At 38.7% G+C, this 19,698-nt stretch overlaps 1 protein-coding gene across 2 annotated transcripts in view; it reads left to right on the forward strand.

Annotated features, from left to right (window-relative positions):
• LOC104354111 (ubiquitin-conjugating enzyme E2 E2) overlaps window positions 1-19,698 on the forward strand; it is a 210,070-nt gene that overhangs the window by 171,113 nt on the left and 19,259 nt on the right. For both annotated transcript variants that reach the window (XM_086467885.1, XM_086467886.1), the window contains 2 exons: window positions 1,594-1,726; window positions 15,196-15,343. In XM_086467885.1, coding sequence (XP_086324011.1) covers window positions 1,594-1,726; window positions 15,196-15,343 — 281 coding nt within the window. The remainder of the gene's footprint in view (window positions 1-1,593; window positions 1,727-15,195; window positions 15,344-19,698) is intronic.

Genomic DNA, 19,698 nt, shown 5'->3' on the forward strand with positions numbered 1-19,698 from the left:
AACTGGGTAAATTAAATTTGTTTGGCAGCTAGAAACCTGATGTATTATAGACACTGTGAAATATGGATGGCAACACTTCTGCTATTGTGACACTTGAAAAGCCAGATTTTATCTTTAAAACAATTGCTAGTTTCGTTACTATGGCTGATGGAAAATGAACGTTCCATAATGTTATAGTCTCTGTAACCCGTTTTGTTAAGAAAGCTTGTAGTTTAGAAAGCCAAGAAGCATTAACAGCTATTATAGAAAATTGATGTAGGTACCATGACTAATGAAGTACACTGCGCAGTACTAAGTCACGCAGTTGTATGCAGGGAATCATGCAGTCAGAAGTTTTAATGAAGGGAGCCCAAGGAATTTCAGGTGAAAGAGGGTTTTATTAACTTTCAGTGAACAAAATGAATAGTTGAGCAGTGAACATGACATGATGTTGTATAATAATTGTATGCCTTGGGTACATTGTGAGGCATGGAGCATAGCCAAGAGCTTTCATCTGTTCTATACACAGAGTTATTTCACAAACCCCTGCATGCTGTGGAAGTCTTTATTGCAAACATAACAAGAATAGTTTCACAAGAAATGTGTTAAGACAATACCACGTCACTTATTTCAAATATCTTCCAGCACTGCCTTCCTCTGAAAAATATTAATCAGATATCTAGAAGTCACCATCCCATTTGATCCTGATTAAAATTCAGGTCCTGTATCAGTGACTGGTATCAGCAGGCTGTGAACCAAATAGAAATCTTTATGTTATTTAAGAGGCCACCCTGAGCAAAATATGTATGTCTATAGACAAGCATTATACTGTATGAAAGGAGGCTGTGTTGGCTTTTGGAAGAGTCATGTCCAGAACTTTTATTAGTTTTTAATTCGATTTTGTCAGGAATTGACCATGCGGGTGAGAGATTTTTTTCTTGTTTCACATACAGAATTATGTTTCATACATTTTAAGTATTGTTCCAGTACTGTGTTTTTGAACAAGGACTTTGAACTAACATAATCCAACATTTTAACCCGCTTCCTGTTTATAATTGCAACAACAATTGCCGAGTAAAGCAGCCTTCTGTACTAGTGACTGGACACCTTAGGTTAGTAACTTGGAAAGTGCAGCTGCAAGGTCGTTTGTACCCTGCTCAGTCGTCAGTACAGTCTGTGCTGTATCATAATGTGTGTAATTAAAGTGCTACTGACTGAGGAGGTAGGTGGATGAGGAGGTAGGTGAAAATAGGATGGCTTATGAGGCAAGCCAGTGACAAGACATCTCAGCAGTCTTTGTATCCTTGCACTGTAAATACTTCATATCTGCCCACTAAAATATTTGAGATAAGGCAGTCAGGAATTTTTCCGTGCTTATTTGAATAATCTATAATGTGAGTTTAATACTTCTTCCTGGCTGACTGTATCACTTCACTGACAGAGCTTAGGACACCAGTTGCGTGTTTTATCCAGGACTAATTTAATGAATGTGATACACAATTTTAACTTGTAGTGTTATTGCAAAACCAGCGGTACTACTAGTAGAGTATAACTGATGCAGTATATTCTTGATTGTATGTGGTTATTATGTTATACTTTTGTTTTCTATTTTAGTGCTGGACCCAAAGGAGACAACATTTATGAATGGAGGTCAACTATACTGGGGCCTCCAGGGTCTGTATATGAAGGTGGAGTTTTCTTCCTTGACATTACCTTTTCACCGGACTATCCTTTTAAACCACCTAAGGTTAGTAGGAGGATATTGAAAGTTTGATAGGAGTCCTCTCCTTGTGATATTTTTTTATGTGGATGTTGGTATATCATTGTAGGATGAAATATAAAACTTCCAAGACAATAATGAATATTTAAACTGAGTATTTTGATGGAAAGAATTTTGATAACTGCCTAAAATTTGCCTGCATGTTGCCAGTATAGCTGGATGGGTATGGCTTTATTTAGCAAATGGTTGCATAATTTCCAGCAGTTATTTGTTTGATTTGGATTTGTTTCTAATATGAAAGCATTTATATTTGAGTTGCACCCTTTGTAAGCAGCTGAAGATACTTAATCTTTCCTATTGACCCAGGGGTCTGTGGCAGTCTGAAAAAATATGCGCCTTTTGCACTACTCCATATAAATTACTTCTGCACATGCAAGATACACTATTATTCATGAAGTTATAAGTAATTGCTTTACATCAGTTTTCTGGAAGAATGTGGGAATACAGCAGCAAAGGCAAGAAACTGGAGTGAAAGAGATTTACAGATCCTTACAGATTCATTTTCTAATGCTGTCAATAACGACACTGACCACAAACATAGAACTGTACCAATAACATGAAGGTGGCCGGTCATTAGCATGATCATGTAGGCTCAGAATGTCAAACAGAAAAAATCTAGGGATTATGAAGACAGGAAAAACAGAAATGGGATGAAATGTGGTAGTGCAGAGTGTCGTCAATAACCAGTAGTAATAATTGTTGACGGAGGGTGTCAAAATGAGGCTTTACTGGGTAATCACAGGATTATTACAAACCACCCATCTAATGCATCTATAAAAAAGGCAAATACACTCTAAAGAAGCATCCTCTGGCGTTGCCTCTAGAAATAAGGAATTAACAATGTCATATACAAGACACTTGTAAGACCTTATCTGGAAGACTGAGTGCAATTCTTAATACACATGTTTACTAACAGGAACAGAAACTGGGAAAATTTACCGGGCAGGGCTGTTAATAGAATCAAGTAAATTGATGAGCCTGTCTGTTATGAAACAAAGTGAAAAGAGGTGATTTGTTCCCTTTGCCAGTGTGGAGAATGAGGGCCTGAAACAGCTCCCTGGGAGGAGCTATGGGAGTGAAAATATTTACTTTCTTTCTGACATATTTGTGAAAGGGTTGGTATGCCACATTGGTCTGTAATAGAAGAGTATTACATTAAAAGAGAGAGTAGCTGATTCCTGTTTGAATACCATGAGTACAGTATTGAAAGAGAAGTGTTTATAGATAGAATTTTAATGCCACAGTAGTAATGTTTATAGCAGTTAATGTTGATATTATCAGGAGAAGTTTTTAAAAAGGGTGAGAGATGTGAATTCAAAGTACTTGTTATTCTGTAATTTGAACTTTGCCAGCCAGTGACCTAAAGATGGATCAGTGTAGCAATATTAGAGATGGTCTAACTTTGTTTCCCACTTTTGGTGTTCCAGTTTAGGGAAGGTATGAGGTTACTGACAAAGTCTTACAGGGGTTTTACACCTTGCTGCCTGTACATTTTCTGATTTAGGTAACTGATTGTACAGTAAAGAAAGAATATGAAACTTTATAATTTCTCCTTCAGTTAGATAAAGCTTTGGGCACATGGAGCTGGGGCAATGCCCTGTTCTTCCTGCATCCCTCCTGTCCAAACTTCTTACTTGCTCTACAAGATCCATCTTGACAGGCTCCTCCTTTCTGCCTTTTTGCTGGGTTTAGACTGTTTGTAGTAGTTGTAACGCAAGGGCTACATTCAGTCCCCCAGCAAATTGAAATTATACTTTTTAGGGGATATCGGCATTAGTTGGATTTATTGAGTATAAAATAGAGCTTGAAGTTCTCTCGGAGATCCAAACCTAACATGTGAAGAACTAGATCTGAAATGCAAGATGGAGGGATATCTTTTGTTATTCTGTCTGTTGAATCTGTTGAGTCTTGAGGCAATATATGCAATAGGCATGCTTTTAGAATAGGTGAAGGTCCAGTTTGCTGTTTCACCACGAGGTAAAGACTTTTTCAATCCACACTGAGTTGTATTTGGCGAATGTGTTATTTTGAGACATGAGTAATGCAGCTGTGTATTGCTTATTAATGAAACCAGGCAAAGAGGTGGTTCTTCTCCTGCTTCATAATATATTTTTTTGTCTGCCTTTGTCTTGATGCCAATTGTCATAGTAAGAAATGCGTGCATATGAATCATATGAAAATGTACTGCTTCATAAAGGATGAGAGAGTTCATGATGCCATACTGTATTACTAAAAGGACAGTATTTATGATGAGGGAAATTGTTATCTGTAAGAAAGTAATGAGTACACATCACAGGGGACTAATGTCAGATGTAACTGGTATGTCACTAGCATATTTTGTACACATGGCTTCTTTTTCACTTTAGCCACTGTTGCTATTTCATTACGCCTATTTTCCAGACCCTGTGAAACTGATTCATAGGTAAAATAGTTTGGGAAATCCCTTGAATAGAGCAGTGTGGGAAGATGACTGCTTGTCATAAGGCAGCTGCTGCCAGTCAGTATTGTTGGGAAATGATGGTTAAATATGTTCTCCACACGCTTATTTCTAGCAAAAGAAAGGTAGTGAGTACATGGAACATAATGTATGGCCGCACAGTACATTGCTATCTGTCACTGGGTGTTGACATCTCTTCTACTTCACCACAAGATTTGTGATATTTGATGCTGTTCTCAAAATCATGGGTCCTAGGGTTATGGGAATAGATCATCTTAGATTTTTTTTTTCTAAGTATAGTCACACTGCTTATGGCTTTATCATCTTTAAAAATCTAGAGATAAAGTGCAAGACTGTGGAATGTACTGAGAAAGACATAAAATGTATTCCTCAGTGTTGGCAAGATTACCTCCCTGGAAGTACATAGCAGAAAGGGTCTAATTCATATTTCTCACTATGATTGAATTCATATATTACTCCTGAGATTTCTGGTGGCCATTTTCATCCCTTACTATGAAGTAAGGAAACATTTAAATGAGTACTGTCAAAATTGATCTTCCAAAAATGTGACCACAAAAGACCTGGGAAGAAACAGAATTTCCCAGATACAATTACTTGACCCAGCCTGAGGTTCCATAGGCAAATGCCCACGTCACATAACATAGTTACTGTTAAAGGGCCTAATCGAAAGTGTATTAAAATCTGCAGAAAATCCACAATCCCTTTTCTTTGTCTATTCTCAGATATTGTGCACTCTGTTGTCATGCACGTGCATGTTGCACTTGGGAAGGGTAAAATAATTTTTAAAATAAGAAAATTTTCTTGAAAGTGGATTCTGGGTAAACGTCTTTTATTTTTATTATTATTTAAATATTTTTGTGGTGTAACCATTGTTTGGTTGGTTTTATACTAACTTCTCAGTATTTTCTAAAAGATCCAGATTCCTTCTATAGACATTGTTGAAGCCTATTCTGATCATTGGGCTCCCTGCTGCACATTGGAAGACATTAATTAAAACAAAAAAAAAACCTGAGAACACATTTGCACATGAAAAAAAGATGTTTTACCTATATTTTGGGGGTATTTTTAAAAAATACATAAAGTAATTTTCATTTGTTCTTCTAGATAGTTAACCTGCTTTCCCACCTTGTCTTTATCATGTGAAAGAAGCTGAATCACTTATTCATTCAAGTTTTCATTAAACAAAGAAAAAGTATCTGTCTAAAACTTTCATTTTTATGTATTTCTTCAGTTTTTACACCTTTGCAGCCTTCAACATCACATCCTCTTAAGATTTTAAGTTTTATCTCTATTCTTTGCGTACTCTAATTATGCTGTGTGGTCCAGTTCACGTTCCTAGTTTTGTATAGCCAAATGTCACTGCCGTCAGGTTTCCCTTCCAGCCTGCAGCAGCCAGTCTTTCCGCTAAAGGTCCATAGTTTTCTTTTTGTCTGGCCTTACCTGTCAGTGTACTCTAAAGTTAAGCCATAAGCTTAATATCAAATAAAGTTATTCTTCACCAAATTAGAATATACCATGTGATAAGTCAGAGTAAAGTTTTCTCTCATGATGTTCGTTTTTTTCCCCTTTAAAGTCAATCTATTTTGGTTTTTAACTTTGTCTCATGCCTTGAAACTGGACTCCAGATTTTCCAAACCAGAAGTCACTGACCCTTTCAGCTCTGCTTTCCTTTTAAATCAGTGCCATTTGGCTCCACTCACAACTGCAGCACACTCATGCAGAGGATGGAGTTGTTCTTCCCCAAAAAAATTATCTGTGACTGATGCAGCCTGAAGAGGAGTGATGGAGGGCCGTCACAGCCTAACTCCAATTTATCTCTACAACCAGCAAACACGATTTTTAGAACAGCTCATCTGAGAACTGACAAATTAGCTTTGGCTTTCTGGGAGGCTCTAATCAATTAAAAGTATTTCCTCGCCTCCACTGCGAGGAAGCTTCTGTAGCACTGCAGAAATTAGCTGAGCACCCAGTTGGCTGAGTCAGCAAGAAAGCGGGCAGTCTGCAGAATCGCTGTTCTCTTTTCAGCTGCATCCTAAGTGTCACATTGGTTTTATGAGCTGCCAGGCAGGAGGAAGGTGTGGAACAGACAAAGCGAGGCATAGACGTGGACGTGATCTCACCTTCTGCTAAAGGCCGGGTACTGATGGGGCTTCGGTCATGATCACAAGGTGAGGTTTCGCTTCATCCCCAAAATACAGCATCTCCCTTGTAGTGTGGTGGGCTGAAGAACAGAGAAAGCTGTGCCCTGTTTAGAGCAGCCAAGAAAAAAATAAAAATACTTAAATGGTCTGCCAAGGAAATAACCTTCTCCAGTGCCTTAAAGATACCTCAACCCTTTTTAGAAATACCTTTGAGATTTCTTTTTCCTGCTAACTGTCTTCCTTTCATCCTTAATGGATTCAGACAGTTCTCCCCTTGGCTTTAGAAAGGAAAGCTCGCTCTCTTGCTCTGTCTCTTTCTTTGGGGTATTGAATGGGATATGTCGCTACGCACAGGTAGATGTCTTGGGGGGGGGGGGGGAGGGCAGGGGGTGTATCTGCAGGTGTACGTATGTGTGTGTTAGATATATGTACACACATGTGTATGAATAGGGGGTATCACATTTTTTAATCAGCCTGATCTGACAGAAAGAATTTCAGCTCAATTTCTGTCCTCAGTCCACATAGGAAATCAATGAATTTCCCAACTATGCAAACTTTTGATCTGAGAACCTTTTAAAGTTTGACCATCACAACAAATTAACACTGCATCTTTATGTACACTATAGTTATTGGAGAAAGGGCGTTAATTTCATTATCCTGCATACTGTCCCTCCGGAGCAGGAAGCCTTGACAAATCAGGGAGCCATACCAGGGTCTTTCATACAGGTGTTTGTAGAAAAATGAATGCTCTTCAAGAGAAGTCTTCCCCCAGGAATTGTCACTGCAGTGATGTCTGCATTTTCATCAAGAATAATCTTCATTAATAACTTCTACTCTCATATTTGATTGCGTTCAGTCTATTACAGTGTCAATTCAATTTAGCTGTAGCTGATACAATATGGATATATCTATCATTATCCTAGTACTCTGTTAGCTTTATTTTTGAATTTGAGTGATTTATAAAATCTCTTAATCCCAACTCTACAATTAATCTTGCTGGGGACTTTAATCTCAGCTGACTGAAAAATGGTTCACAGGACTTGAAAGCTGCAATATGCTAAATCACCTCTAAATCAAAATTAAAATAACAGAAAACTCCATTTCCTCCTTGTAAATCTCATATGTCTATCGACTGACTGAAAAATTGTTCTCAGCATTTGAAAGCTTAGCTGTTTTAAATCGACTGCTTGACTGCAAGGAGGGTCTCTTTCCTTTGTAAATATAATGCATTGTGTCTGTAGAATCTGGTCTTAATGGCAATATCAAGCATCCCTTCCATATTTATATGCAATTGTCATAGAACACGAATCTCTGTGCACTAAATACCATTATGTGGAACCTTCTGTGGTCCAAACTTTCTACCTATTTCATAAATTCAGCCTCATGTATGAGGGGCAGTTGTGTTTATTCTTGACTTCTACTCTACTTTTCATACTTATTTTATATGTTAAGGACACTTTTATCTATATTGTAATAGAAAAACAGTGCTTACAAGAGTAGATGTGAAAAAATAAGCATTCCTTGATATTTCTAACATAAATTGCTAAAATGAACCTTACAAGGCAGACCCACACTTTAAGTTACGTATATCACTATTATCACAATTTACAGGTGAAGCTTTCAAACTTGGAATAACCTTAAGTCCAGCCTATTTGATCATCGCTATTTACCATCTCTGCAACCCTGGTGCAGGCAGGGCTTCAATCTATCTTCTCTCGTGTGTGTCCCCCCCCCGCCCCAATGTTGCCGTCATATGACCAGCCTTCAGATGCGATGGTCTCCTGTCACTGTTATCTCTTACGTTCCTTTGCCTCATCATACTTCTCTCATAGCCTCTGTCATATCACATTAGCTCTCAGTCCTGTGCTGTGCTGCTCACAGCTTTTCTCAGCTGCCTCCTGCTCTCCCCACCCTCCTCCTCCTCATCATCTGGGGGTCCGTCGCCTGGTGCGTTCCCACACCACTACCTCCCCCAGCCCCTTTGCCGTGCCTCTGCGCTCGCTTGTTCTTCGTCCAGCCTTGCTATTTACATCTTCTTGCTGAGAGCAGCCCGTGGATCCTTCATCCATGACAATAAATGGAGTTGGCAGGCTTTGCCAGCGAGCGAAGACTTGGGTGGCTGCAGGCAGAAATCCGATGCATGGGAGTCTTTGAGAGGGAGAAATGGACAACCCACCGCTGTCAGAGCTAGCGGTATCAGCCCAAGTCCTTCTCTTCTCAGAGCGGCTTTTCCCAGGCATGCAAACTACAGCGTGCAGTTCCCACGCTTGCACCACCTGCAGTGAAACTCAGTTTGTTCCACAGGTCCCATATCTTCACATAAAGCTGAACCTACAGGGCAGTATGCAGCAGTACAGGGCTCAGGACAGGACTAACCCAGGCAGCTCCTGAAGAAACTTTAATGTCTCTCCACATGGCAGAATCACAGAGATGTAAAGTGGAGAATGGAGATACAAGCAGATATACGTCAGGCTGAGGAAAGGATCAATAACTACATTTTATTGCAAATAAATGCAAAAGTCACATTTGATAGGACAATACTGTGTAAATCTCTGACATTTCCTTTGAATTCAGTTTTCTGGTAATTATTCTAGTATTTGCCAAATTGGATTGTCATTTCTTCCAATGAATAGCCTTCTTTTTCACTCTGTTTTTAATATACTAATTTATATCAGTAGTTTGTATTGATTTATTTAGTCTCAATGAAATTGGCTTTATCCAACTAAACTCTTCCTGGTTTTCCTCTACAAAACTTAGATGGTTCATCATTTCTTCCTATTTCTTATAAATAGCCAGTACACGAAGCTCCTCAAAAGGACCTGTAGAAGCATCTTAGGGGGAATTTCTTCTGCCTCACAGCAGTGGACGGCATACTGCTTGTCAAATATCTTTTCAAAAGAGGACTTGTGATGTCTATTGGATGTTTCAGACACTATGTGATTCTGCCGTATCACGCATGTTTTACTACTGCATGAAATCCTTGTGATCTAAAAACATGTCATATATCAATGTTCTTTCTTGTCCTCTTTTATGCACCCACAGATACATATACAGATGTGAGATTTATAAAAGTTGAATGGCCGGTAAATCTTAAAAAAATTTACTCTCTATAAAAGGGCTCTCTTCCTGACTTGCCATGTGGAATTACTAATTGTAAGAAAGATTATGCTGATTAAATTAAAATCATTTTATAAAAACTCATATTGACTTTGTCAGAGAAAGCTTTTGATGCTTTGCATTTTACAATATTGTTTCTGTTCTGAATATCCCTAACCCGAACAATAATCCATTTCCGTTTTTCTCTCCTGCTCTTCCTTTATTTACCGAAAACTTTGTACAGTTTAGGATAATTTTTTATTTGCCTCTCGGGCATGTCAAAGATTATCAAGGTCCCCTTTTTACTTTTTCTGCTATTAAATCAGTGCACAAATGGGTGCGGTTATATAATGTACATGTTTAGTATTGCTGTGCTTAGTCATTTTTTTTTTCCCCTGCAACAGTCTGTTCAATGAGACAGTGTGAGTAGTTACTCAGCTTCATAATTTCCATGAATCTAATTAATAATTTCTCAAATTGCATACTGTTTCATTTTCAGTGATATTAAAGGTTAAATCATGTGGATGCTATTCTATCCCTTTTAAATTGCTATCACTTTTGGCTAACTATATCTTGCATGGTGCGTCTTGCCACAGAAACCTAGAGTAGTTTCCATATCAGACTTTTCTGTAGGTCAAGCAAAAGTAATTACAGTTTATTATTTCCTGTTAATGCAGATGACATATATTTTCCTTCAATAAAATAAACTATAGCTACTTTCCATCGAAAATTAGATGTGAGCATGTTTTTTAAGAGCTGGCTGAAGATCACTTCTTGGTGTATATTTAAGTCATGCTCTTTAATAGTGAGCATCATGTGGTCAGTCATTTGTTATGTACTTTGTGTGATAATCCATTAAGTATCTCAACAATTGTTCGTGTGCATGCTACAAATCAGTAGTTACAAACCAGAGATGGAGCACCCTGTCTTAGAAAGGCAGCCTTAGTGCTGGGTATAGACAAAATGAAGTGCACTCTGTAAGAAATTTAAGGATGTTAATTGATGTAAAGGTTATTGCATGAACATTGTCTCACTCAGAGGTATAGATATTTTTCATTTAGGTTGTTTTAGAGTATTTTTCTAATATGACTAAAAAGCGTAGGCCTGATCTTGTTTTTATTAGTCTCTCTATTTGAGCAGACAAATCTATTGCTCATAAAGTCTGACAAACTGAGATGGGAACTACTTACTCCCTCCTGAGCTCCATGAACATAATCATAAATGGCATCGTATTTTTTAATATATATATAACCTTTTCTGTATGCAGTACAACTTCTTCCACTTCAGGTAGTGCCACCGCAGTTTTATTAAAACAGAACTCCTGGGGAATATTAGAGGAAGACAGAAGTTTCATCTCAGGCAGGAATGCAGGATTGCACCCTTGTAAGAAATGAAAGACCTTGAATGGAACTTTCCAAAACTGCAGGAATGAGAGCCCTGGGATCTCAGCCCTGCTTCCAGTGTTGGCCAAGCAAAAGGGAGTTGTTTTTGTTTATTCTCCTCTTGACTCTGGGAATCTTTCATCTCTCCTTGCACAGTCACCAGGCTTCAGTGGGAGGAATGAGGAACAGGAGGTGGTGGTTTGAACCCAAACAGGCTGAAGAAAGCAGTTCCCAAGCGCACGCTGTAACCCCTTGTGTGCTTATATGCAAAACTGAAGAATCATTTCTTCCTCCTGATATGTTTTTGAAGAGAATTACAGCTGAATTCAGTGGAGTCTGAAAGTGCATGAGATGTGTTTGTGTGACCAGCCCTTTCAGAACTGCAGTGCCTTTACATGCCTGTCTCTGAATCTAACAGCGAAGCTTAAGCAAGTCACACATGTGGATGCCAATGCTGAAGTGGCTGCTTAGGTTTAGACCTAGCATAGGAACTTTCGGTGCAGAAGAGAAGTAGTGAGTGATTTTAGGACTACATCATGCTGGAAGACTGGTGTTCAAAATTACTCTAAGATCCAGGAGTGACTTATCTTGCCTACAACCAATTGCCTCAAATCACTCAACTGAAATCCATCTTAATTCATCCTTCCCAGGTTTTATGAACAGTCTTTTTTCAGTCCTAAAACTTAATCAATGAACAGCCAGCCATAGCTTTACATGTACTTCTTTTCTCTCTAATAATTTTTTCTTCCCTTTTGAATAGATAACCTTATTTTCTTCTTAGAGACTATATAATGGGTGTTTTTTATGTGTTTAGTTCTGTTTTACAGTATTCAGAAGGGTTTGGCATTCAGCAGTAGATAAACAGATGAATTTATTATTGTTTACTTCCAAAACCGATTGAATATAAGTTCCTTATCATTACATTTCAAAAGCTTGTTTGTAGTACTCTTACAGTTTTCAGAAGATAGTCCTGTTTTTCCCTATTTCCTGTAATTCACATTTTTTCTGGCCTGCACTTTTGTTTAACAAAAATGAGATACCTTCTTAAAACTGCAGGATCAAATAGACTAAATCCATAGGGGACACTTATCGTCCAAAAAAAAAGATAAATTACTCCTCTACCATTCAATTTTCTGAGGATAACTACTTCTATACACCCGCACACTCCCTTGAGCCCCTTCATGGAATTGTTTAGGTGCTTTCATTAGTGGATAAATAGAATTAGAGTGCACCATTTATAGGAACTATTTAAGTGGCATAAAAATATGACCATAATAAAGAAAATGTAGTTCCCCTGGAATGGTGTTATCACTTGGTTTCTCTCCACATATATAATAGGAACAACCCTGCATAACTTTAAAATGTGGATAAGGTAACATCCAGAAAGTTACATGTCAGCATTTCCCACATTAGCTGCAATTTGAGGCAATACCTGGATGAGAAAAGCAATGTGTCATCCCAGTTGTACTCTATGCTGCTTTGGGATAAAAACACCATTACCTGCCACCATCAGTCCACAGTTCCCAGTGTGTAAGGCTGACATTAATATAGATTCTTTTGAGATTCTGAAAACTGATTTTTTTGTCATTAAAATGTCTCTGTGTAATTAAAGTGCACTGGCATGTTTGTTGAGTTGGTGACATATTTGTCAGTGATAGACAGCAAGCCTTATCTTGTGAGTGGGCACCTTCCTCAGTGTCACGGGTTTAAGATGTGCTCAGAGTCAAAAAATACTACATTTCAGGATTAATTATTTGCTAAAAATAGCCTTCCAACTACAAACAGGTGTAGTCCCATCTACGTTTATCCACCAGATAGCCTAAGAGTGTTGAGAAGTTTATGGAAGATATGAACTACCTCCATTCATCCCAGCAGCTATCTGAACCCTGCCAAATTCCCACTGTCCTTGCTTCAATGCTTCAAAAGCAACTGAGGCAGGGGAACATGTGGCAATGTGTCTGTCCTCTCAGCTGATGACAAAAGAGTTACATGTTAAAATACAGGCTCAAATTGATGGCCTCCTCTCAAGCAGGTTACAAGCTCAGAGTGACCTGTCTATAAATAATTTAGAGGATATAATTTAATCTGTGCAATGGATTCGGTGTGTTTCGCCTGCATTTGGTGAGACCACATATCTCTTATTGCTTCAGATACCACTGAATAAGAGTCCATGAATTTTTCATCATGGAAACACAGGAAAGCACCTTTGTTCAGGAAAAAGAATTAAGCAAAAACTTTATTCCAACAATGTAGTGAGTAGTAAGCATTTAATACTTAAAATTAAACAGGTGCTAAAGGGTTTGCCACAGTCATAGGACATCCTGCTAGGAAGCACTCCCTGATTCACTTATGTCTCAAGTATAAGAGTGCCAGGAGTTAATCTGTCTGGGGACGTAATGAGCACTGATCTACAGTTCACAGGATGCTCCTCCACACCAGCTCCCTTCGTAAACACTTTTGACATGCAGTTTGTGCAAGGTGGTTTACTGCTTCTGTGTATTTGTAACCTCCCTTGTTCAAAATAGCTTCCCTTTGTAGACATTTACTACACCACATATACTATTTTATTGATCTTGCAGAAGACTTCCTTCACTCCAAGTGCTGAATGTGCTTGGACTCCTATTGAGCGGAAAAAAATAGATCAGCTGGCTATAGCGTTTGGATGGATTTGATCTCATTGTGCCAGAAATATTGTAAGTTCTCATAAAAGTCCCGGAAGTTAAGCACTTAGGCTGGAAAACAATAAGTGAAACCACAACTGTAGGGGGAGAAAAGGAAAGAACCTACAAATATGTAGGGTATGGAGTGGCAAACGATTAAATTATCCTATTAATTGTCAATACATTTAGACATGGGTGCATTTAAAAAAAATATGAACTTGCTTTGTTGGGATCTTTGTTACAAAACTCACCGGTGTGTGACCGTGGGCTCCTAAAGTGTTTTCCCAGATTTAAGTGGAAATGTATTTACGAAAAAAGTATTTCTTGTTGAATGTAGTGTTTTAATACCAGAAATCTTCTACCTTTTCTTTCCGTTATTTTGTCAAAGCTGCTCAATTTAATCCAAAGGGGAGGAATTTTTCAGTGTGTTTGTTAGAGAAGGATTTTTTTACATAGAAGTAAACCAGGTACTGTGTTATTTCACTTGTATCCTGTCTTCTGCTTAAATGGCCTAATCTCAGTCCCACTGAAATCACTGAGATTTCTGATACTGAATAAAATCCAAACAGGACCATGCCTATCATCAGTTCCATTACTCTCCAGAAGCATGTTTATGTGTGTGGCAGAGCAGGGACAGGTACATGAGCACTCTCAGTTATTACTGTCCAGTTGCAGTGAAGAGCACAGCTTTCCTAAATTGGGGTGTGCTATGACTGCTGTTGTCTTCTGCCTGATCAGCCCCTCTGTGGCAGGGTTATTGCTGATGAGGTAGACCACTGAAATTGTCCATCTTAATTTTAAATGTTATGAACGTGTCACTAAAACCGTCTGGTTTGACTTGTTATTTGGGTAGAACTGATGGAGAAATTAGTCCTTGAAGTCCCCCAAGATGTGCGGGTTTTATATTGTTCCTTCCTATCCAGTAGCCCCAGTATTCATTCTGAACTACAAAATGGACTTTCATAGGTGAACTTCTTTTAAAATAAAAGGCCTAGATCTTCAACCTGAAGCAGAAGCCCATCATTCTAGGCTAAATAACTCATCTCTTCCTTGATTTGATACACGTAGGATCACCTGGGAGACCATATAAAATGGATACAGAAATCCTCAAAATCAACCACAAAAAAAAACCCAAAGGTGTTTGTAAGCAATTCTACTGATTCAACTGTAACTTAAAATTTTGAAATAAAAGCATTTTATTTGAGCAGCATTTCTCAATGATATTTTATTTCACTTTTTCCAGGAGTCACTGATGTGGTGCCTCCACACTTTTTTTCCTGTTTAATCTATTGGGTCAAAAGATGAACAGATGAAAACAGCAGAAAAATCTATCTTCTTCTGCCTCCCTTCATAGTGTGCAGTAGCTGTGGGCCTGAGTGATGAGCTTTGGCCAGATCAGGGGCTGCAATAGCTTTTTTTTGGCTCCATACAAAAATAATGATGTTGATGAGACCAAGACAAGAGGAATCTCGGGAAACATGTCCCATTTTCACCCTGCTGGCCACAGGTGGAAGAGGCAGACTTTCATTTTCTTTATTTTCTTATGAACATCCCTATCTTGCCCAGTCTTTAACTGACAGGAGTAGAGTACTGACATTTCAACCAGGAATGCAGAAAGTTAATATAATTTTTAATTGCTTAATAATTGTGTAATTATTGGCTTGAAAACCATTGTACTTAGACTTGCTGTCTTTTCTAGGTAACGTTTCGGACAAGAATCTACCACTGTAATATTAACAGCCAAGGTGTCATCTGCCTGGACATTTTAAAAGACAACTGGAGTCCAGCATTAACCATTTCTAAAGTTCTCCTCTCCATCTGCTCCCTCCTCACAGACTGCAACCCTGGTAAGACGATTTAACTTTCACATTCGCATTCATTCACAGTTCATACTTGGCCAGCTATGAGGACGTGGTCAGTGCGCTGTTTTACTGCTACCTGCTAAAAAAAGACAAAACCATAAATTTTAAATGCCATTCAATTAAATTTAGACATAGGATAGAAAGCAAGCACAATTTCAGGACCTCAAGTGCATTTTTAGTACTTCAGAATAAAAATCTTTTAATTCAAAAAGTTTAATCAGTAGAAACTACCTTGTAGTAGGCACTAATTTGTATATTACAACCAGGATATTAGTACCAAGAAATATTAATGAGTTAATAAATATTGAAAAGGAAAGCTTTCATTTAAATATGCTGATAATATGGTCTCTGAAAAGAATATTAAAAGTACTGATAATGATAGACGTCTTACACAGACTCTACAAATAATGAAAATTAATTTAAATGAGGTTTATTCAATATCCTGGATGGCCAGTATGAGTATTCAAAGCAAGCTGTCATTCTTATTAAATAGCACAGCACTTAACCTCTTCCCTCAGCTCTTTTAGATTTGTTTTCTGCCATTGACCACTCACTACATCTGTAATTTCCACTTTCTCTTACCCTGTTTACCAATGAATGATTCTGACTGTAGCCTTGGAAAACTGTAGTATATAGAAATTATTAAAGAATCATTAAAGAAAAATTAGTTGATCTATTTACATATTGTGAGGTGGTAGATGTTGTAAAAAACAGAGGTTGTAAAACACGTTCCTGGTTTGTTTTTCATTGTACACTTCAATTTTTTTTTTTTAATTTGCCATCTAGTTTTTAAACTTCTAGATTTCCTGTTTTTAAACTTTTCTCCCCAACCAAAGGGCTAAAAACTGCTTTACAAAGGGCAGAATGTGAGATTCTTGTGTAATCAGGGGCTGAGTCAAAAGGACTGAATTATTTCAAAGTTTAAAATAAGGTGGGCAAAAATGCAATTGACTGTTTTTATTTTCATGTGGGTGTGTTACTGTATATAGCGTTAAAACCTGTGGCCTTCCTTGCAGCTAAGAGCTGGAGCAGCAGAGGAGTCCGGTGTTACCGTTTCAGGCACATTTATTTCAAGTGCACTGGATGCTCTCTGCTTATGTCTCTTCTGCTAGTGTCTACCCCAAAATATGCAGAGGTGCCCATAGGTGAATTGCTGGCAGAAGTGTAAAGAAAAGCAAATGGCTGTTTGCTCATGTGTCTTAGAAACCAGGTAAAGAGCTGGAGACACTGCAGAGCTGTGTTGGGATTGAGAAACTGGCAAATAAGTATCTGCTCATTTGTGGTCACCTTTCTTTGGAGGGTTACAGTCAACTTGAAAGCTGACCACTTTCCAGTAGTGATCTGAAACCTAGAAATTTACTACTTCTGCCCTCTTGATCTTTTTCTTTCCTTTAGACTATTTTAGACAGATGCTGTCAAGCAGCAGTTTTAGCTGACCAAGTGTGTATGAGGAACACTGAAAACAGTATGCAACAAGTTATATCAAAAATGGGAGGTTATTCTTCCCTTCAGTTTCTTTCAGTTAGTAGCTGTAAGCACTGTCATGATCATAGTAATTAAAACAATTTTATGACATTTCATTTTCAAAAGTTCTCTTTAATTACAAAGTAGTTTTGGATTTTGTTACTGCTTCATGTTAAAATTTTCCTATAATTTTGGGGGGATATATGCAGCTTCTTATTTTGTATTGTGAATTCTCCTCTCATGAGGTGCTGATGGCAGGTGCTGTGAACTGCTGAGTAATTTTTGCCTTCCTTTGAGATTACCTGTTTCATGTTACTTTCTTTTTTTGTATTAAAAAGTGAACTTCGAATGTTAATGATGTACAACAGAAGGCTTGCAAAAGCTTACAAGTTCTTACTTTTCAGCGTATTGCCTAATACACTAGTTTGTTCTGGTTGCACTGCCTGTCCTATTATTATTTTGTGACATTTTATCATTAACAAATGATTGGTTCCTTGCCATCCAGATTGAACATGATGGATGAATGTATAGATAGGTAGATAGAGAGATCACTGATACATATATCACTGAGATATTGATCACCGAAATATATCACATATATATGTACATGTATAAATACAGAAACATGCATATATGTATTTTCCTCTCTTTCAGCTGGATGTAGTTTTCTAGTCCCTTGGTCCTCTCTTCATGTAGCTAGTCTGCCCCTTTCTAAAGGCAGAAACCCAACAGGGGTCTCGATTTGATAAGCAACTTTGGACTCTTTGTTCACCATTCATCAGCCAGAAGCAGATCAGGTCAAATGGAAAGGCAACACTGAATCACCCACAAACATAAACATGTGGGATGGGCAAGTTTTCCACCCCCAGCCTCTCTGAAGGGAAAAATCAAGTATCGGTTACCCCCTAGTCTTACATTTATGCAAATCTTCATTAGAACAGCAAATAGCAGTAAGAATGGCAGCTAATTAACCCTCAGTCATACACAGTGATTAAACGGAGCTGGAGCACAGCTGCAGCTTCATTGGCAAGCACTGCTATTCTTCTCCAGCAGGCTGAGCAAATGAAAAGAGGTATTTGCTCCTGCCGCTCCTGTCATTCACACAGTAATCTACAAAAGCCACGGAGAGAGTCTCTTTCCTCTCCAGTTATACATCACCACCCTTTGTTCCCTATCACTCCAGGCAGGAGCGAGTTTGTCCTTTTTAAACAACTAATACGATCTTTTACTCATAAGCTGCCTCAGACCCTTCAGTCCTGATTATTATTAATTGTCTCTATTTTGCTTGGCAGTATCCGCCAGTAAACTGTGTTAATGAAATGTCTGAATTTTGTAACAGCTGGCTGACTTTGTTCATGGGGGGAAGGGGTGCCGTAGGGTTTGTGTATGAGTGAACATGTGTGAATTATCTAGGAGTGTGAGAGAGCCAACTGGAATGGTATCAGAGAGATGGGAGAGATGATGGGATACACTAGCATTCCATCCAGGGACTCATGTTTTTCTTTAACGTGGTACTCTGGGGCACAGCACACATCTCTTTCTACAAAGCAGGGCCCCAATCCTGTAAATATTTTGGCATGTGCACGAGCAACCCTACGAAACCTGACAGATGCATTCATCTGCATGAAACCGAGTATGTGAGTAAGTGCTCATAGGCTCTGTGCTTGAGCACTGAAAATACTTCCAGTGCTAGCTGCTAGGGCTTGCCTACGTGGGTAGTAAGTTATTGCAAAGTAACTCCATGTGTGGACACTCCCCTCTTTGAAAATGTATTAAGTCAAGTCACAAAAAACTGTCTTAATTGGAGTAAAAGTCAACTGTACTTTAAGCATTCAAGCAGAGCCCAGGGGTGTAAATTCCTACACTGCCTTAATCCAAAGGAGCTTTCAAGTGTGGATGGCCTCTGAGGTTTTGTACTTTTACTGAGCTTGAAGTACAAAACCAAATTAATTATTCTTACGTTTAGAGAGCTGGTGATGCTGGTCCGGGTTAAAATGCTTACTGTTGGTCATTGCCATGCCAGCCTGGCCAAAGGTTCTTGAACCCCAGGAAAATTCTCATTTGCAAATGCTTCAGAGAAAATAAATTGAAACACTGATGAGGTTGCACTGCAACTTTTTTCTTCACGTGGCCACCTCCTTCACATGTTCAAAGCCTGAACTTGGCTGGCCTGATTATCCCCAATGTCTGAACAGTCTAACATCAAATCATATCTGCTTAACAACTCATGGCTAAGCCTTGATTAGGACATCAGAACAAAGCCTGCTACATCTCCCGCACACCAGCCTTTCCCTTTTGGTGTCATACTCCGCCTCTAGCTCCTTACCATTTTTCCCACGCACAAGTTCCACAGTCAGTGGAAATTTTATCCCTCAGTTGACGTTCCCGAACTGAATGCCTCAGCGCTGCTCTTGGCCCTCTTCCCCATGTGGCAGGCCATGCCTGGCTGCGAGCTCCTGCAATGGGGATGTGCATGGGGGCACAGACAGAAGATAAGAGGGGCAGCCTGAGATGGGGACCATTGTGCCTGGTTAGGCTGAACACTTGGCTGGCTGCTGTAACCAGAGTAACTACTGAGGGGCTCTACAGAGCCTCGCTTCCTTTTTTCTCTTTAGAAACCTCTGCTTGATTTCTAGCCTGAATTGACTAATGGGAATTTTATACCCACTTGTTTTTAAGCAACTCTTATCCTATAGCTTAAATGACCATTTTCCTGGTTTTCATTCCCGATACATTAATGAAGAACCATCCTCTTTCCTCCTGTTTTTTGTTTGCTACACACTAACCAGACCTGTGTCTGTTAGCCTTCTTCCATAAGAGGCTTTCTGTTCCCCTGCTTGTCCTCACAGCCCTCTTATGCCCCTGCGTCATGCTGC

This window comes from Leptosomus discolor, chromosome 7 (genome assembly GCF_034619465.1).
Source record: "Leptosomus discolor isolate bLepDis1 chromosome 7, bLepDis1.hap2, whole genome shotgun sequence".
Lineage (NCBI taxonomy): Eukaryota > Metazoa > Chordata > Aves > Leptosomiformes > Leptosomidae > Leptosomus > Leptosomus discolor.